We start from the raw sequence: 22,152 nt of genomic DNA, 5'->3' as shown, positions 1-22,152 counted from the left end.
GCGCATGCGCACACCGACAGTATGGTATGAAACATTATGAGGGATCTGATTGGGTGTTAAAATCATCTGTCAATAATTGTTCAAATGGAGATTCTGGATAAACAAAGTGTTGTGTATATTAGTTTTTATTGTTGTGAGGACAGTGACAAAAAGCAAGTTCATAATTGTAGTGACTTTTTAAATAGTTTTTAAAAGCAACAGGTACGTACCTTATTGTAAATGTTTCAGTATTGTAATAAAAAATTACAAATTAGGTAAATACCTATTTGGAAAATGTACCTACCTACTAGCTACCTGTAGTAAATGCTTTGATTTACATAATTTGATTAAGTACCAACAAAAATCTCCATCTAATATATTGGTATTTTAGTCTATATTTTGTCGTATTTTAATTCCACACGAATCAAACTTATTTGATTAAATTAACAGAATGAGCAACTGTCAAAAATTTTTTAAAACGTTTAGTTGCTAGGTATATCTTTCCACTTCATTCACATGTCTCTGTAGTTAAATTCTGCGTGGGGTGAGTTCAAAATAATCTAAACCTGATAGACGCAGGTTCAATTCCCAATGCAAATTTTTATTTTTTTTATACATTTTATGATTGTAAGTATATTTATTATATTTTCTTTTTCAGAAAATACGTATTTAGTTAAAATTTTCTCAACAATTGTTCAGAAACAATTTCTTTGCTTTCAGTTTTCAATGTGTTTGCGTGTGTTTTATTCTTTTATTTTTTTAATTTTTCGTATTGTTTTAATAAAAATTTTTTGGAAAGTAGTATGTATTAAAATTAGTGTAATATTTAAATAAAATGTAAATAAACTGTTATATTGATTTCGTTGAAATTATATAATAGAAGTACAACTTCTTACGTGCGTACAAAGTACACACACATTCTTTTTTTAATTATTACAGTCCTATTTTACTTTAAAATGTAATATTTACCTTGGGATACCTTTTTTTATTTCGTTGAGAATTTTTATATGCTTGTTTATCTCTAACAAATCTTAAATATTGCAATTATATTGAATCAATAAATACTACTGTTACAGAAATACAAACAATAAATACCTAGTTTAAGAAAATTTATTTCATTTTTATTTCTTTCGAAATTTTTCATTTTGATCCTCACAGGCCTATTAACTTTTTTTCACTTTTCCGTAGTGTTACCAGAAAACTTACAATTCCCAATGAAAGGGCACCAATAAACCTTTACGTTTTGTTAATTCTTTACTTTCACGTTTTAGGCTATTGATTATGTACTATAGAAAGGAACTACAACGTTAATGGGGTTTTATTATTCCATATGGTCAATGAATCTCTCTATATGAAAAAACCGCGGAGTGCTACCATTTAAAGGGGTGCGTTTTTGAGAAATGGGTGAATTAGTCCCTGGGCACAGGTTACATTAGGGCGAGTTCTATGCACTTTTGGTACAAACACGTCTACATAAAAATTGTTCCTGGTTAAATTTCCTATCTAAATATAACTTTTTAAAGTCAAAGATACTTTTTTTTACAAAAATATATTCAAAAGAAAAGGCACAAAGAAACCCAAAAGAAAGAAATTTTGTTTTTTGTCCCATAACTTTTGTCCACGGGGATATAGGTATAGACATTGCTTCACAGAAAAAAAAAACTTACATATTTTCTCTTTAAAATGATGTTTGGTAGAGGTCATTAGGATTTACAGTTTTCGAAATATGATTTTTCAAAGTTCGCCACTCACAGCAATTTTGGGCAATTTTCCTTGTTATTTCGCAAATATTGTCCCGTAACTTTTTTCTACGTAACTTTAGGTATATGCAATGGTACATGTAAGAGGAATAGAAATCAGTTACCTTTAAAATGGTCTACTGTATAATGTTGTACGACTTCTTTTAAAGAGGTTATCTTTTTCAAGACTTTTAACGAGTTTTTATATTTTTACGATTATTTTTTAAATTTCCCATTATAACTTTTTTTTCTATATGGTATATAATATAATAAAAAAGAAAGCTTATTCTGTTTATTTTAAAATGGTGTATTATAAAAAATTCTAGGGTTATTTTTGAATAAGATATGCTTTTTCAAATTGAAATAAGTACTTGCAACGATTTTTGATTTTAGGATTATTTTTTAAATTCCCCATTATAACTTTTTTATGTGATTGTGTATTATGATTGAATCTTATTTTTTATAGGTAATACTTTTGATCCACTTGACTCGGCCGGGCAAACTTGAAAATATGGATTAACTCCAATATTTACTGTCAAAGCTCCTGCACCACAAGCTTTGCTTAAAAAAATAGCATGTAAATGTACCAAAGGATGTACAAAAAACTGCGGTTGTAGGAAGATAGGAATTAGTTGTTCAATATTCTGCAAAGGGTGCATGTGCATGGGTACTAATTGTGGGAACTCTAAGATAACTGAGGTGTCAGAGGAAGATATTGAAGCTAATGCTAACGAAGAGATGGACTTTGATTTTGAAATTTTTTTAAATGTCAACGTTTAAATAATTTTAACTAAAGTGATGTTTTTTAAGACTAATGTTTTTGTAATTTTTGTAAAAGAAATATTTTAAATAATACAGGTAAAAAAATATCAAAGAATCACTCGGTTTCCATTATGTATTTAAATATAGATGATACACCATTTTAAAGAACAGAAATTAAGCCCTCTTTGTTGCGCAATATATAGATAGTATATTCATGTTGTACAAGAAAAAAAGTTATAATGAGAAATTTCAAAAATAATCGTAAAAAATGTAAAAAATAATATTTTTTTTATAGTAGTTATTATATAATATATTTATATAATAATTTTGTTTTATTTTCATATTATATTATAAAAAAATCGTTAAAAGTATAAAACCTTGAAAACCACAATCTCTTTAAAAAAAGTCGTACAACGTTATACAGTAGATCATTTTAAAGGTAATTGATTTCTAATCCTATTAGGTGTACCATTGCATATACCTAAAGTTACGTAGAAAAAAGTTACAGAACAATATTTGCGAAATAACAAGGAAAATTGCCCAAAATTGCTGTGAGTGGCGAACTTTGAAAAATCATATTTCGAAAACTGTAAATCCTAATGACCTCTACCAAACATCATTTTAAAGAGAAAATATGTCAGTTTTTTTTCTGTGAAGCAATGTCTATACCTATATCCCCGTGGACAAAAGTTATGGGACAAAAAACAAAATTTCTTTCTTTTGGGTTTCTTTGTGCTTTTTCTTTTGAATATATTTTTGTAAAAAAAAGTATCTTTGACTTTAAAAAGTTATATTTAGATAGAAAATTTAACCAGGAACAATTTTTATGTAGACGTATTTGTATCAAAAGTGCATAGAACTCACCCTAATGTAACCTGTGCCCAGGGACTAATTCACCCATTTCTCAAAAACGCACCCCTTTAAATGGTAGCACTCCGCGGTTTTTTCATATATATATATATATGTCCATTGACCATATCAAATAATAAAACCCCGTTAACGTTGTAGTTCCTTTTAGCTATCTTATTTTGAATATAATCAATAGCCTATTTTTCTTAATGATTTTAGTATAAACAATGTTTACTATTAATTAGGGCAGTCAATGAGGTTATTTGGCTCCGAATTCCATCCTACTAGATCGATATACTTGATATTTTCACAATAAGTAGAGAATAGTTCAAGAAACAAAGTCTACCCTATGCCGATGTGCGCTTTTATCTTGGGGGTGATTCCCACCCCTTCTCGGATGTGTAAAATTTTTTGCTTAAAATAACCACGGAAGTGGTTAGAGAACCTAATTCTAAGCAAAAACTGTTCAATAATTTTTTTTGAAACCTCAATAATTTTTGAATTATTTATTGAAAAATGACACCTTTTAGGGCGGTTTTTTGCGAATACCTTAAAATCTATGGATCTAACAAAAAAAACTGTACAAAACATTTTTGTAGCTTATAAAAAAACAAAGATATTCGTTCGTTCATATATCTTCTAGTTATAATACAAAAAGAGATATGGTAGGTGAGAAGAGTTTGTTTTTTGGTGCATGCTGAAATCGGTGTATTCAACTTGAAATAAAAGAGAAGCGGTCGATTTTAGGAGTATAATGCTACCAATACCTTTTGTAGTGAGTGATTGAAAAGACCTTTAGAATGAGCAACATTAAATATGTCGATTACATTCAAAGTAAGCGAGATATGCTGCAAAAAAAATTTATGACTAATGGAATTTAACAAAAAAATGTGAAGTACATTTAACCCCTCTTCCATCAGAATTTAAATGCATCGTTTTCCTTCTACAATACTTTTTGTTATAGTGTTGTTTCAATGTTCAAAAAGTTGGACGGGTTTAAAATGAATAGTTTTTGAAAAAAAAAATAGGATCAAATTATGGACGCATTTTTAAATTTTCTTAACAATCTTCCTTTTTATCCATGTAACTCGAAAATGATAAGAGATACGAAAAAAGGTACCACACAAAAATGTAGGATTTCATTGAATAAAAATTTTGTTTTGTGTTTCATTATTGTATCTCTTATCATTTTCAAGTTACATGCAGAAAAAGAAGATTTTTAAGGAAATCTAAAAATGCGCTTTACAAATTGATCTTTTTTTTTTCAAAAACCATTCATTTTAAACCCGTCCATAATACTATAATAAAAGGTATTGTAGAAGTAAAATGATGCATTAAAATTCTGGTGGATGAGAGGTTAAATATACTTCTCATTTTTTCTTAAAATACATTAATCATCAATTTTTTTGCAGCATATCTCGCTTAGTTTGAATGCAATATACCTTTAATATTGATCATTTTAAAGATCTTTTTAAGCACTACAAAAGGTGTTGGTAACATTATACACCTAAAATCGACCGTTTGCCTGTTATTTCAAGTTGAATACAACGATTTGAGCATGCACCAAAAAAAAACAAACTATTTTCACCTACCATATCTCTTTTTATATTATAACTAGAAGATTTATGAAGGAACTAGTCTCTTTGTTTTTTTATAAGCTACAAAAATGTTTTATATAGTTTTTTTAGTTAGATGCATAGTTTTTAAGATATTTGCAAAAAACCGTTCGGAAAAGGTGTTATGTTTCAATGAAAATGGCCAATTTTCAACCACGAATAACTCAAAAAACATTGAGTTTAAAAAAATTATAGAACAGTTTCTGCTTACAATTAAGTTCTCTAGCCACTTCCGTGGTTATTGTAACCCAGAAATTTTCTACCCCCGAGAAGGGGTGGGAACTACCCCCAAGAGAAAAGCACACATCGGCATAGGGTAGACTTTGAATTAGGAGATAAGTAGAGGCTGTTCCCAAAATTTCATTAAAATCCATGCAGTAGGATAGAATTCGGATGTAATAACCTATTTTTGCTCCCATTGACTGCCGTAAATGTTTATAATTGGCTACCGTGTGGAATATAAAATTAAAGTAGTTTCAAAATAAATGTTTATTTCATTTGAGGCCGTAGAGAGCAATATTAGTCCCCAGTACACCGTCCCTTTTTGAAAATTATTACAAAAGTCTTAAAAATGGTTTTAACTGCTTCGTTTGAGCGAGTCAACCAACCACTTTGAAAATTTTCAGACTGCAGGTTGGAGGAGTTTCCGCACGCACAACACCTAAAAGTGTAGCTCTAGTTAGGTTATGTTTTGTTATTGCAAAACTATAATTTTTAATTTTAATCAATATTTAGAAGAACTCCCACGGAACGTTGGCACGGTTGGCCGAGTGAAATAGAAAATTGTAACAGAAAAAGATAAGAACTGAATACGGGAATCAACGCAACGTGAAATAGATTCAACGCGAAATTTCTCTCTAAATTTGTTATTTATGACCCTTAAGCTAATGCCAAACCCTAATTTATTGCCTCTTTACCCTACTTTTATTGTCCTGAAAAGCGTGGATTATTTTCGTCGGTAAAATGACATAGTTCAAAGAGATTTAACATACAGGTGCTAAACCTTCCCTCTTTCGACTGAGGTAGGGAGCTGATACGATCAGTGCCGTCGTAATGGCAGCTAATCTGAAAAGCTCAACGTAGATGGCGCTAGTGTAGTTGGAGGTCACGTCAACTGTCCAAATCTATATATTTTTAAGTAAAGATTGCATTTATTTCGCTGTGTAAATTTAATTTGGGAAAATAAAATGCCTCGGGATTGTCCTATACCTTTGTGCTCATCTAGAATATCAGGACAAAGATTTCCCAAAGATAATCTGATGAGAAAAAATGTAGTAATAAGAAGAGATAAATATATGCCAACAATAAATGCACGTATCTGCAATAAATATTTTGTTGAAACAGATTACGTATTGCCCCTTGATTCGACTGCAAAAACATTAAATACTATTTATTTGTCTTTTATTTTGTTATCTTCTTCTTCTTCTTCTTCTTCTTCTTCTTGATGTGCCTATCCGTGACGAATGTTGGTGATCATCATGGCAATCTTTATCTTATCTGCAGCAGCGTGGAAAAGCTGTACAGATGTTGTGTTGAACCAGGTTCTGAGATTCTTTAACCAGGATGTTCTTCTTCTTTCTGGACCTCACTTTCCAAATATTTTTCCTTACAGGATGGCTTGTAGGAGGGCATATCTGGATTCATTTCGCATAATGTGTCCAAAGTATTCCAACTTTCGAGATTTGATGGTGGTTAGTACCTCTTGGTTCTTCCCCATTCTTCTAAGGACCTCCTTTTTGTGATCTGATCAGTCCATGGGATTTTAAGAAATCTCCGATATAGCCACATCTCAAATGCTTCAAATTTTCGGCGCATATCTTCGTTCAAGGTCCATGATTCAACACCATAAAAAAGGACAGAGAAGACGTAGCATCTCAGCGTTCTTACTTTTACCTTATACATTTTTAATAGGTATCTTAATTTTATATTCAAGTGGCTCTTGAAAAAGGCCCCCATACGGTTGAAGGTTGATCTAGCTTTTCCGATGGGCGTTCTTATCTCTTGATTCTTTGTCTCATTCTTCATTATTTATTATGGTGCCGGAGTAGTTATAGTGCCTCACTCTTTCTACAGGGGTTTGGTTGATGTATGAAAATAAAATTTGGTGGATTTTAAGAGGTAGTTATTGCGCATTTTTGACATAAAACTAAGAATTTTGTATTTATCATTGGCGCGTCTACGGGTAATAGTCTGAATTTTTTTAAAGGAAAAAAGAGTACGCCACTGAGATATTTCAAACTAAAAATTATTTAAATGGTATGTTTAATTTATGATAAGATTCCCTTCTTGACTTTTTTTGATATGGTATACCGTTTTTATGCAAAAAAAATAAAATATTTTGGCGCGTATTTTTCACTTCCTAATAAGAGTGCATGATGAAGAACTAATCTAGAACAATAATAGAAAATATTACTAATAAGATTTTAAATAGGTGCAAAGCTACAACAAATGTTCAAAACGACCTGCGACGGGTAATGGTCTGAATTTTTTTAAAGACAAAAATAGTACGGTACTGAGATATGTCAAATTAAAAATTATGTTTGAATTCCTCGTTCAATTTACAACAAAAAATCTCTCTTGTGATCTTTTCATGTGATGCGCCGTTTTTATGCAAAAAAATAAAAAATATTAACGTTTACAAAGTATTTGAAATAGTTTCTATGCATATGGAAACAACCTCGAATACTTTGTTAGCGCTAAGATGTTTTATTTTTTGTATAAAAACGGCTCTTCATATGAAAAAAAAACAAGATATATTTTTTGTCACAGATTATCGGAGGATTTCAAAAATGATTTTTAATTTGACATATCTCAGTGGCGTACTATTTTTTTCTTTAAAAAATTCAGATTATTCCCGTACGCGCGCCAATGATGAATATAAAATTCTTCCGTCACCTCTAAAAGACGTCATTTTGAACATTTGTTGTAGCTTTGCACCTAGTTAAAATCTTATTAGTAATAATTTTTGTTATTGTTCTAGTTTAGTATTATTATATTAAATAGTTCTTGATAATGTATTAAGAAGTGACACATACGCGCCAAGATGTTTTATTTTTTTGCATCAAAACGGAGCACCATATTATGAAAAAAAGTCAAGAAAGAAATTCTATCATAAATTAAACACATAATTTAAAAATAATTTTTAGTTTGAAATGTCACAGTGGCGCACTATTTTTTTCTTTAAAAGAATTCAGACCATTACTCGTATGTGCGCCAATGATGAATACAAAATTTTTAATTGTATGTCAAAAAATGCGCAATAATTACCTCTTAAAACGCACCAAATTTTATTTTCATAGCTCAACCGGTCTTAGAGCAATAAATAATTAGGCAGTTTGAAATAAAAATTTTAACACCCCGTATCTCGGAAACGAGGCATTTGCGGACATATGTTTACAGAGCAAATTTATATTATTTTTTCATGTAAAATTACCCCTTAAAGTTTGTCATACTTATTTACTAACACCCTGTATTATTTTCTATCTCTCTTTGCCGACGTTTAAATTGGTAAACCGCTTCAACACATTCTTCAATGCGTTGTTGTTGGTTCGAACCTTTATAATGCAATGCTGCTGTCTATTATTTTTTCGGATGTGTGGCTTATTTGCTGAAGTTTCTCGCACCATCTGTTCCTTGATCATATCTCCAAAAGATGATTCTTTCGCGTAATTTTAACTGATTTTTCCCCGTTAATTTCAGTTGAGCCTTAGGTATTAATTATCATTCAATTTTATAAATCAGCTTCTCATTCCGCCTTTACAATTTCCTCATTATTTTGCACTTCTCTCCCTCTCTATTTAACATTTTCTGCCCATATGTGTACATATACAGGGTGTAACAAAAATACAGGTCATAAATTTAATCACATATTCTGGGACAAAAAATAGTTCGATTGAACCTAACTTACCTTAGTACAAATATGCACATAAAAAACGTTACAGTCCTTTGAAGTTACAAAATAAAAATCGATTTTTTCCAATATATCGAAAACTATTTGAGATATTTTATTGAAAATGGACATGTGGCATTCTTCTGGCAGTAGTATCTTAATAAAAAATTATAGTGAAATTTAGACACCCCATAAAAATTTTATGGGGGTTTTGTTCCTTTAAACCCCCCCAAACTTTTGTGTACGTTCCAATTTAATTATTATTGTAATAACCTTAGTTAAACACAGTGTTGTAAAAACTTTTTTGCCTCTTAGTACTTTTTCGAAAAGTCGAGTTTTTATCGAGATATTTTGAATATTTGTCAAATCCACCACATATTTGTATATGGTTAAGTACGGTTATGGAGACTTGGTAATAATATGAAAATTTATTTATGATTTACATTTTTAGGTATATTTTGAACCATATGAAAAAATAAGCCACATCTCGATAAAAGGTGCCTCATCGAAAAATACAGAGGCAAAAAAGTTTTAAAAACACTGTGTTTAACTAATGGTATCGCAGTAATAGTTTAATTGGAACGTACACAATCATCTGAGGGGTTTAAAGGAACAAAACCCCCATAAAATTTTTATGTAAACATATTAAAAAAGAAGCCGCAACTCGATAAAAACTGCCTTATCGAAAAAATACTAAGCGCCAAAAAAGTTTTAGAAATACGGAATTTAACTAATGGTATCACAATGATAATTTAATTGGAACGTACACAAAAGTTTGGGGGGTTTAAGGGAACTAAACCCCCATACAATTTTTATGGAGTGCACAAATTTCACTATAATTTTTCTTTAAGATGTTCCTGCCATAAGAGTGTCAGATGTCCATTTTCAGTAAAAAATCTGTAATAGTTTTCAATATATTCGAAAAAATCGATTTTCATTTTGTAACTTCAAAGGGCTGTAACTTTTTTTATGTGCATATTAGTACTAAGGTAAGTTAGGTTAATTCGATTTATTTTTTGTCCCACAATATGTGATTTAATTTATGACCTGTATTTTTGTTACACCCTGTACTTATTTAACTCTTTCCATTTATCTGTTCTGGGTTGCTGCAATACATTTTTTTCCTGCTACTTTTCGGAGATCATTAAGTTACGGTATTAAAGGACGTCCAGATTTTATTTCTCTATTTGGTTTGGTTATTGTTTTTGTCTATGTGGCAGTGGCGGCTCGTGGCTTTAGAGACAGGGTCGGCAAGGTCTTTTTGTCTCCTCATATAGGCATACCATCTAATTAAAAGGCTTAAATCATCATAGTAGATTTTTTTGTTTGGTTTAATTGACATTCTCTTTTTCATGGTGTTTCGACAATATGTTTTGATTCTTTTGAGACAAGAGAAATCCCGTTCATTTAAAGCAGAAGTTGGTGGTAATAAGAGAATAATTGAGTATCAGTTTGTTGTAATTAATTGCAGTACTTACTATATAAAATTAAACATATTTTGTAACTTATCTAACTTTCTGAAAATATTTGGATCGGCGTAATTTTTAAGTAATTTGTAATAATAAATATCTTGAAAGTTCTTTGGGGAAGGTAACTTTTAAATTTTGAATCGTCAAAGAGGTCAAAAATTTGCAAATCTTCTAAATTCGAAAAACGAGTATCTATTTGCATAATACATAGTAGGTATCCAAAATTTCAAAATATACGCGTTCTTCGAGATATGTATCATGCCTGTTTCTTTTTTGGAGTGGTTCGGAAATATCAAGCGAACCCAAAACGTCACTGCGTATATATTGAAAATAAATTACGAAAATCTTTGAGATTTTGCACCAGTTTTCTTATACTATCTTTGAAATAAATAATGTTAGTTGACTGATTTTGAACAACAATAAATATCAAATCAGTTTGGGCAAACACTTTCTTAAAAATATTTAAAAGAATATTAAACGAGTAATCATTTAAGAAAGTTTTCGAACCGATATTGCTTCACGGATCAAGATATCACATCACAACTTTCAAAATCGTCGCCTTCGATAATAAATTAAAAAAACTTCCAAAGGCTGTCCACGAAAATCTGCTATAGTGGAAACTAACCGAGGTTTAAAATTTCATCGCGTCTGACAAACTGTTTGCATTTTTTTCGAAACAAATTGTTCTAAAACAGTAGTCCGTTTGGGCGAGCTAAACTGGCAAGAAAAGACGATATTCTTAATTTTTTTTACACGTATCCTGCAAAACTAAATTCATTCTATTCCCATGACAGTGAGAAAATAAAGCTTGTGGTGCAATAGTTTTAACTTTTGCCTGGAGACCGTTCAATTCACCAGACATCACGGCAACGCCGTCATAAGTTTGCCCCAGTTTGCCCTACCAATTTATTTTTGATATCAAAAATTTTTATTCTGTTCTTTAAAACACCAAAAACATATTCTGCCTTATAACTTTTACTCACGTCTGTAAAACCTTAAAACCTCTCATAAATATTACCACGTAACGCGTATCGGACAACAATTGATAATTATTGTAAATGACATGATAATCAGAAGTTTCATCTACTTCTAGCGAAAAGAAAATGGTTTTCTGAATCTCAGATCCAATAACGTTATTCAAAATGTAACTAATTAATTATATTAGTTCATTCTGTACTGTTTTAGACATGCCGCCAAATATCTTAGAATCAGAAAGTACATTAGAAAATCCAAATCGTATTTCTTAAACAATTTTATTAGTTATCTATAATTATATGATATAACGATTATACCATTTATTATATATCTATAAATAAATGATAATTCCTGACAACTTAAAAAAATTACAATATCAATTAAACGACGTAAAACGGTGTGATTATTTTTTACAATTTCTGCCGATGCTTCCAAATGAAACTGGCAGATTTAAATATGCCGTACCTGCCGCTTAATGCCTACGGAGAAATATATGTTTGGTTGCTCATCGACTTGTATTTTTCGTTGAGTTTTACGTGTAAATCGTCAAGCTACGGAGGAGCTGGGGCCGGCTAGCCGAACAGTTAGATGAATGGCTCGGATCATTCAGTGTTTGAAAAGTCTCTTTATGCGCAGGGATCACTTAACGCTCGGATTGGTCGAATCCTTTTAAAAACCATGAATAAAGTTTAGTCTGTATTATCTGACAGTTTTTTTTATTTCACAGATACAAAAAATGACATAAACTCTAATTAAATTGAATATTAAAAAAATCTATCTTATATATAAAAATCAATTACTGTGCGTTAGTCTCGCTAAAACTCGAGAATGGCTGGACCGATTTGGCTAATTTTGATGTTGAATTATTTGTGGAAGTTCAGGGAAGGTTTATACGGTTTTATATTGTCATTTTAGTAGCCACTAAAATTTTTACAGCTATATGTATAAAATGCTCTTTTTACAGTGTTTGTTGCCATACTCCTCCGAAACGACTTTACCGATTTTTATGAAATTTGGCAGGTATGTTCGACCGGACTGTGGGTAGGTTTATGTCTATATTTTATACCTCTACGTCATAAGGGGGTTGCGTGTGACGTCATAACTCTCACAATAATGACGTGAAAAATACGAAATTAAGTAGGTGTACTCCTTGCTGAATTCCGAACAGAATTTTTTCTAAACTAAAATTTTTTCTCTAGCTCAATCGGTGTCCAAAATACAATATCTTAAGCCGTAGAAATATTCTGAGGACAGAAGAAGAACGAGCAACAAATTTCATCGAAGAAAAGTGCAACTGTTTAACTTTTGGACTTAAATTGGGCAAAATATGAATTTCTTAATTTTTCGAAACTTTCAAAAAATATCTCTACCGAACTTTTCTGACGAACGGCAAGCAGGAGAAAAGTTCTGAGCACACGAAAAGAACAAGCTGCAAATTATAAAATTTTAATTAATTTTGTTTCATTTTATTTAATTTTATTTAATTTAAGTATTTTATTTATTTTCGTTTATTTTATTTTATTTCATTTTATTAAATTTTAATTATTTTTATTAGATTCTATTTATTTTTTTTTAATTGTATTATTTTTTTAAATTTATTTATTATTTTTATGTAAGTTTATTCAGTTTTATTTATTTTTATTAACTTTTATTCAATTTTATGAAATTTTGTTTCATAATATTTAATGATATTTTTTAAATAATTACTAATCTATCTGGTTAACTTCTCTTCAACCCGGTTGTTATTTTGTTTTATGTCGTTTTTTCTGTCGGAATTTTGTACTGATAATGTGTGTGTTTTTCGCCGAAGCTAATTTTCAACGTTCATTATTGACATATTGGCTTCTGCGTTCTTGATTTTGATGTATGAAATTCTTCTATTAATTGCTCTGAAATTCATGGCTCTTTTTCTTAGTTATTTTCATTACCACTTCCATTTTTCCCCTGCTTAAGTTTTCCGGAATAGTATATTTATATAATTATAATCTTATTTTAGATACTCTGGCAAAAAAATCACTGACGTTGTCAACATTGGTATTGGAGGATCAGATTTAGGACCATTAATGGTTACAGAAGCTTTAAAACCTTACAGCAAAGGACTCAACCTACATTTTGTTTCAAATATTGATGGTACCCATCTCGCAGAAGTGCTAAAAAAAGTCAACCCCGAAACTGTTCTGTTCATAATTGCATCCAAGACATTTACCACTCAGGAAACCTGCACAAACGCTAAATCAGCAAAAGATTGGTTCTTGGCAACAGCTCAAGATGTAAGAAATGTATTTATGTAAATATGTGATCATATATATAAAAAAATTTGACCCTTCTTAGTACGGGATCCGAATCTAGATCAACCTTCACCCATCTGCTTTCTGGATGAAACATCTCGTTTTGCAGCATTTTCGATACCTTCGACTCGTTTTGCAGCATTTTCGCGCCAGCGCGCTTGATGAGAAACGGTCAACAGCTGTTCCCATTCTCTTTCGTAAATTATTCCGCGATTCAAAAACGTATTCCGGTGTGCATCACTTTACGATTTGACAGACGTAATTTGATAGGAAATCCATGCAAGTCGCATTTGTCTGTGTATGAAATTTAATAAGAAAATGTTTCATCCGGTAAACAGATGGGTGAAGGTGTAGCATTGTCGTCATGGATGGACGCTATTTTGTAACATTAACACGTCAAATGCCAAAGCCTCGACGGTGGACGCCATTTTTGTATAACAGCTCCAGCGTGGATAACAAAGACAAAAAAAGATAATATGTGACTTGACAAATTAAACAAACATAAAAATATACTTGGTGCTACGTAACTTTACGAGTACCTCGGTAGCTCTAAGTCTTCAGAGATCTAGGGGTGTGGATTCTTAATAGATTTTAAATAAATATAATATAAACTCAAATGCTCGGGGGCGCCATAATTAAAAAAAAATAAAAGGCGAAACATACTTAAAACTTAAAAAAAAATAATTAAAGTAACAAGTTAATAAAAATATATAGTGTCATCATAAAATACAAACACATTTACATAAACATAAATATATCATGACCTTACCTTAGTGTTCTCATGTTGATTTCTCACTTACGAACAAGAGAAAGGGATCAAATAATAATATTATCAACAAAAAACATTATTGCAAAATGAAATAAATTTTATTAAAATTTAAAAATAAAAAAAAATGAAATGATGGATCTCTTGTAGACAATAAAAGAGATTCTGTTTACAAAAACATTAAAAAGGTTTACAAACAATACCTTGTCATATAGTCCTGTCCTTATCTTCACGTTGTGGATGTCTAAGGCACGCACTTTTCAACCTTGTCATATAGTCCTGTCCTTATCTTCACGTTGTGGATGTCTAAGGCACGCACTTTTCACTGAATTTAGATAAAGAATAGTACAAAAATGTTTATTATTTATGAAAAGTTTCAGCAAAATTAAATAAACTTCCAAATAATTGTTCCAAAATAAATAAAATTCGAAATGAGTCTGCTCATATTGACTTTTTAAAATATTTAAATAACTTTCATTTAACTTCTTGAAGTATTTATTATTAATATTGGCACGTAACGCATGACTTAGTCCTTGACCCTGGTACTTAATCCATAACTGCTTACAAAAAGAAACTTAGGTAGTGTAGTATACACTAAAATAAACTGGCTCTTTGCCTAACAGCGGCATTGGGCTTGTGACTAGAAAGTCACGAAAGGAGAACAACTTCTCACACTACATTTTCAGGAACTTTAAAAACTTGATTAAGAGCTATGTCGGAACTTCGAACTTAACTTTCTCAGAAAACTAAACTCTTCAGAAAATCGCGCCGTGCCGGCTCCTGCCGAGGCTCAACAAACCTCTCTCTTTGAAAGCTCAAACTTGAAATCTCATCTCCCAACTTGAATGTCTCTCCTCAAACCAAAACGCTTCCTTCCAAAAACCCACTCCATTTCTCATTCTACCCTACTCATCCAATTAACCAATAAGAAAAAAGTTTAATCCTTCCCTCTTTCATCATTGACTAATAAAAAATAACTAAGCTTCCTACACTTTTTTATTAACCAATAGGAAAATCGAAACACATTTTAAGCCCAACCTACATAATAGGGAAACATCAAAAAATCATTTCGCAAGTCAGCAAACCTCTCCCAGTTCCACAGTTCTAAGTAAAGATATTGCTAAGTCCACAATTAACACGTGTGCTCTCTAATAATGATATGAGCACGTTTTGTGTATTTAAACTCCAAAAAACCCGGTGCCAAAGGCCATTACAATATACAATGTAACTCTTTTTTACATCAAAACTGAACACAGGAAATCGAATATATGACCGTAAAATATAATAACGTCTTCCTTTAACAAGACAGATAAACTTCAAATTCTCACGTTTAAATAAATTTCTTACATTCGCTTGGCATATGAAGCAATATCTTTATGTCTACAGGGTAAGACAATAATATGTTACGATAAATTTACAATTTGTGGTTTCTGCATAAGGCAAAATAATTGCGTTCTTTTAAACCGTTTCAAAGGTCGACCTAGATTCGGATCTTAGACGATATAGCTAGACTTTACCTAATATTAATATATTTTGCATTAAAAGCTATGCACAATAAAAATAATTATTATGTCCTTTTAGCCTGCTGCTGTGGCCAAACACTTTGTAGCTCTTAGTACAAATGCTGAAAAAGTTTCCGAATTTGGAATTGATACTGCCAATATGTTTGGATTCTGGGATTGGGTAGGAGGTAGATATTCCCTGTGGTCAGCCATTGGTCTGAGTATCTCATTATCGATTGGATTTGATAACTTCAGCCAATTGCTTGATGGAGGATTCTTCATGGATCAACATTTCCAGTCAGCTTCTTTAGAGCAAAACGTAAGTATATGTACACCTATATTAATGAAGCTGAATGTATTTTGGATAATCTTTCGAAAAATTTTAATCTTTAAATACTCAAGAAAACATTTTTTTCTTTCTTAGTATGCTGTTTTTATAAAAATTTATATATTCTAATAAATTTAACGTCTATTCGCTCTGTGCGTGACCATGGTAGGGGTACCTAAAACCGTTGCCAGAGTGAGTAGCGGACAATATTGGAGGTATCTTTGTAATGTCATTGTTTGTATAATAAATTTTCTCAAGTTGGTAAATACATGTTCCGGAAGTTTTTACTTGTGCTAATAACAGCCAAAATAGTAAGTGTAATTTCTAGAGATCTCCAATAAGGACAAATAAATTAAAAAAAGTAATTCAATAATCAGTATCGGACAACTTATAAAACTAATAACAACTCATTAATAGGCAAGAAACGAATCATTTTAGCTCGCAATTTTTTCGTCCAGCATGGATTTACTTGAAATTTTCACAGAAGGTAGGAATAGCCCAAGGATCATTTTCCATATCATGCCGCTGTACGCTAAAACCTTGGGGGTGGTTGCCACCCCATCTCAGGGGCGGGAATGTTTCGTAACACTTTAATCATGGAAGTCGATGGAAAAAGTAATTATAAGAAAAAAATGTCCTTTACGTTTTCTTCGTAAAACTAATATTTTTCGAGTTATTCGCGGTTGAAAGTAATAGTTTTTCGACGAAAAAATCAACTTTTTTAGAGGGTTTTTTTGAGAATAACTCGAAAAATATGCATATAATCAAAAAACTGTAGATATCAAAATTGTATCTTTTAGAAACACAAAATCCTTTTTCATAATTTTTCTACGACCAACACAAACCGAGATACGGAATGTCTAAAGGTTAGCTTTTTTCGTAAAACGCATAATTTGAAATATTCAAAGCCAAATAACGGGAAAACTTTGCATTTTCGAGGAAAACTTACAGAATCTATTTTAAAGTATACAATTAGAGGTTTCAAAAAAAACGAAGAGACGTTTCTAGCATAAAAATTAAGCGACTTAAGATCAAAATAACGTCGGTACCTACTTTCTTCTACGAAAAAATCAGTGAAAGCAACCCCCTAACTATCCTCCTAATTAAAATTGATCTTCACCCTTCTGTAGTCCTTTTGATATATGTATTATTAATACAATCAAGAAGTTTGACCTATTTAAAAGGTCTAATTTTAGATAAATTGGAGTTTAAAAATAAATTGATTTTTTGCAATTTCGTATTTTTTACCCTTTTCTTCAAGATATCTCCGAAAATACTGGAGATACAAAAAAAATTATTTAGTACTAAATTGTAGTTTTTTTAGTATTTAAAATTTCCCTGTGCATAGATTTTCTCTACAGTGAATATTTTGCGAAGTATAGCTGTTTAAAACCTCTATATACGAGCAAACACTCCCTTATTCGAGCCCTTTAAACTCACCCTACTTAAAAACTAAGGGATCTTATGGAATTTAATTTACACATTCTTATAGGTCTTCAAAAACCCTACAAACTCATTTTTGAAAAAAAAATTATCACCAAAAATGATGGAACTGTATATTTATAAAATGAATTTTTTTTTCAAAAAATTCGAATAGCCCGAAAATTCGAAAGAAGACAAGAAATTAAAAGGCTAAATTTTAAATTTCGTCACTCAACTTTTGCGATTAAACTTTGCAATGCACAAATCCGCACTTTTTCCTTTGAAAAATTCATAACCTTTATCAGAATAAGAATTAAAGCTTAAAGCAGGTACCGTTGTCTTCAGAAATGTTAGAGCTATATACTGTAAAAATTTCAGAAAAAAATATTAAAACAGAACAAAGTTGTAGCGAGGTAAACGCAAAAAACGTGATTTCTTTTTTTTTATTTTTAGGTTAAAATTGCGATTTTGACAATGTTCCCCCACATAAAATTCAATACAAACCTCATTTTCGTTTTCAGCACCTTCAAAAATATAAAGTATGAATAAAATTAGCCATTTACCTCTCCGTGGTCAGTACCTGGTCATTTTAGGGGTATCTTCCGCTCGCCTACTAGACATGTATATAACTTTAATTGTTGCCCAATATGCATTTCCCTATAAAAGTTGTGAAAATATGCAAATGCATATAAAAATAAAATATGTTAATGCACACTTATTCAAACTCTATTTATTAATAATATCCCAATAATTATAAAGGGTTTTTTGACTGACTCCAGCAATTTTTTGTGCATTATTTTTCTGGAATTGCTGATTTTAAGTAGAATTTCATATAAATATAGTGCATGAATAATTTGTGCTATTTAAGAAGGCAAAGAATAATGTTTATAAAATACTATGTACATAGTTATATTTTAAATGATATACTTAACTATGTTACCCAAGAATGTCCGGTCAATTTTTAAAATACACTGATAACACATTAGATAAATTTTACATTACGTTTTACAAACCGCAAGTTTTTGGTTACTTAATGATTTTGAAATTACGGGAAATATATTTTTAAATAACTCATACCAACTACTTAGTGTTCGATTCCATCATAAATCTTAAATTCCTGTTTCATTAAAACGAATAATTGAAAAAACTTCGAATTTGGACGAAATCGCAGCTGCACAGACCAAGAGCTCACTGAGTAACTATGTAGAAACGGGATTTCAAAACGAAGAATTTTTGATCAAGTTTGACAATTTATAACTTTATTATTTTTGTACTCCGATTTTCAAGATTATTGCATCAGTTTGTAGGTACATGTATTGATGTAGTTTGTTATTATTCCGGTAACAAATTTTTTTCCCTAGATGGCATTATACGGGGGTGAATGGAAGAGTTGTATTTTCTCCAAACTTTAAAAAATTCTGTAGAAAAATTGGAGGGCTGATTTTGTTTCATACTCCTTTTCATACTCCGGGATACCATTCGGTATCCCGAATGAAGTACGTGCCTCCTAGTGGCGGGATACGGGCAACAATACATTGGCTTATAGGGCAGTCCTTACAGTAGGGATCCTAGTCTATACAGAAAAATGCAGGCGGGTGTGGGATAATACTGCACTTTGGTTGCATTGGTGGTGTATTGGCTAAACGTGCAGGACAGGGCAGGGTATGGTGCTGATAGAAAAGGCATTCAGGCATCAAATATCCAAAAATCTTTTCAGGCCATAATAATGAAAAGACCTTCTCCAAACGAAATAAAAACTTATACTGAAATGATGGCATCTCCTGAGGTAAAATGTTCCGGAAGTAAAATGAGCCTCCATTCGGATCTCCGGGTGAGGACTATCTCAGGGGGAACACCATTGCAGGTTAGAAAAATCAGGATAGGGTCTTGGAATCTTGGCAGTCTTACAGGTAAGAGTCTGGAGTTCGTGGATGCGCTCAAACGAAGAAGAGTCCAAATTGCTTGTATTCAAGAAACTAGGTGGAAAGGACAAAGGGCGAAAGAACTAGGTGATGGATATAAATTGTGGTATGTAGGGAGTAGTAACACTAGAAATGGAGTTGGTATAATTGCTGATAGTGAAATGAAAGATAACGTAGTAGAAGTTGTAAGAACGAGTGATAGAATGATGTCAGTGAAATTTGTAATTGATAAAGAGGTATTGAATGTTGTGTGTGTGTATGCTCCTCAAACAGGTCTGGGTGAGAATGAAAGAAGAGCTTTCTATGATCAATTAGGAGACGTACTGAGTGATATTCCAGCGGAGGAGAAAGTTATAATAGGAGGTGATTTCAATGCACATGTGGGCCAAGCCAAGACAGGATATGAAACAATACATGGGGGATTAGGCTTTGGAACTAGAAATGAAGCTGGAGATGACATGCTAGAATTAGCAACAGCATTGGATATGGCGATTGTTAACACATTCTTTAAAAAGAGAGAAACTCAACTTATTACCTACAAAAGTGGACAACATCAATCCCAAATAGACTACTTCATGATAAGGAGAGAAGACATACGTGAATGCAAGGACTGCAAGGTAATAGTTAGTGAGACAGTAAGCCAACAACATAAGCTGCTTGTTCTGGACATCGAAGTAAAAAGCGAAACTAAACAAAAATATCGGAGAGGACCACAAAAAATCAAGTGGTGGATGCTAAAAGATGAGAAGGAAGGTCTATTCAGAGAAAGAATAGTAGAAAAAATATGTTGGAACATGAAAGGAAGCCCTAACACAATTTGGAGAAAAATGGCCAATATTATTAGAGAGACGGCTATTGAAATACTTGGGAAAACGTCAGGAAAGAAGTTTGAGGATAAAGAGACTTGGTGGTGGTCAAATGAAGTACAAGGAAAAATAAAAGAGAAGAGAAAATTATATAAAAAGTGGAAAGAAACCAGATCGGACATAGATCTTCAAAACTATATGGTCGCCAAAAAGGAAGCGAAAGTAGCAGTAGCAAAAGCTAAAGCAGAAGCGTATTCAAACCTATACGATCAACTTGATACCAGGGAAGGCGAAACGAAGATATATAAAATAGCCAAACAGAGAGCAAAGAAAGCAAAAGATTTTAATCAGATTAGATGTATCCGAGATGAAAATAATAAAATACTAGTTCACGAAAGGGATGTCAAAAAGAGATGGAGAAAGTACTTTGACAGCTTATTAAATGAAGAATTTGACAGAAAGCCTGTAGAGTCAACGGAGACAGTAGCAGCAATGGTCACACAAAATAACCAACGAGGAAGTGGCTCAAGCCCTTCAAAAAATAAAGAAAGGAAAAGCGGTAGGACCAGATGATATTCCTGGGGAAGTATGGAGAGCATTGGGAGAGACAGGAACAAGGTGGCTAGCAGGTCTATTTAATAGAATTATGGTAGTCGGACAAATGCCAGACGAATGGAGAAGCAGTATACTGGTACCTGTTTACAAAAACAAGGGAGATATACAACAATGTACAAACTACAGGGCTATAAAACTGCTTAGCCACACCATGAAAATATGGGAAAGAGTAATTGATAGACGGATACGTGAAGAGACCGAAATATCCGAGAATCAATTTGGCTTTATGCAGGGTAGATCAACAACAGATGCAATTTTCATTATAAGGCAGTTGATGGAAAAATACAGGAGTAAAGAAACAAACGCTCATATGGTATTCATTGATCTTGAGAAAGCATATGATAGAGTTCCTCGAGAGATTCTGTGGTGGGCACTCAATAAGAAAGGAGTCCCTGGTGAATATGTAAAGATTGTGAGGGATATGTATGAGGGAGTAACGACTAGTGTTAGGACAGGTGTGGGAGAGACTGATAAATTTCATGTGAAAGTAGGATTGCATCAAGGTTCTGTGCTTAGCCCGTATTTATTCTCATTAGTTTTGGACCAGATAACAGCGAAAATACAGGGTAACATTCCATGGTGCTTAATGTATGCTGATGATGTCGTGTTAGTAGGAAATAGTGAAAGAGACTTAGAACAAAAACTGGAACAGTGGAGACAAGCTCTGGAGGAAAAAGGTTTAAAACTTAGTAGGACAAAAACAGAGTATTTGGAATGTCCATTTAAAGATGGAGCTACTACAAATAAAACGGTATCTTTGGATGGTGAAGTGATTGTAAAAAGCAATAGTTTTAAGTACCTAGGATCGGTATTACAGAGTAATGGAGAAATAGATGGAGATGCATGCAGTAGAATTAGGGCTGGATGGATGAAGTGGAAAGAAGCGAGTGGTGTGTTGTGTGACAGAAAAATTACAATGAAGCTGAAGGGAAAATTCTATAAAACAGCCATAAGACCAGCTATGATGTACGGAACTGAATGTTGGGCAGTGAAAAAGAAAGAGGAACAGCGAATGCATGTGGCGGAAATGAGAATGCTTAGATGGATGAGTGGAGTGACAAAGAAGGATACAATTAGAAATGAGTATATTAGGGGAAGTCTAGGTGTGGCACCAATTGATGCCAAAATGAGAGAGCATAGGTTAAGATGGTTTGGTCATGTTCAACGTCGAGACGTTAACCACGCAATACGAAGAATAGCTAAAGTGCAGATTCCTGGAAGGAGT

At 32.0% G+C, this 22,152-nt stretch overlaps 1 protein-coding gene across 1 annotated transcript in view; it reads left to right on the top strand.

Moving 5' to 3' along the window:
• LOC126884044 (glucose-6-phosphate isomerase) overlaps positions 1–22,152 on the top strand; it is a 72,385-nt gene that overhangs the window by 27,823 nt on the left and 22,410 nt on the right. The window contains exons 3-4 of the mRNA XM_050649832.1: positions 13,275–13,548; positions 15,914–16,153. Of these exons, the coding sequence (XP_050505789.1) occupies positions 13,275–13,548; positions 15,914–16,153 (514 nt within the window). The remainder of the gene's footprint in view (positions 1–13,274; positions 13,549–15,913; positions 16,154–22,152) is intronic.

This window comes from Diabrotica virgifera, chromosome 4 (genome assembly GCF_917563875.1).
Source record: "Diabrotica virgifera virgifera chromosome 4, PGI_DIABVI_V3a".
Taxonomy (NCBI): Eukaryota; Metazoa; Arthropoda; class Insecta; order Coleoptera; family Chrysomelidae; genus Diabrotica; species Diabrotica virgifera.
Note: the sequence above shows the minus strand (reverse complement) of the source record. Positions and strands in the feature narration are given on the sequence as shown.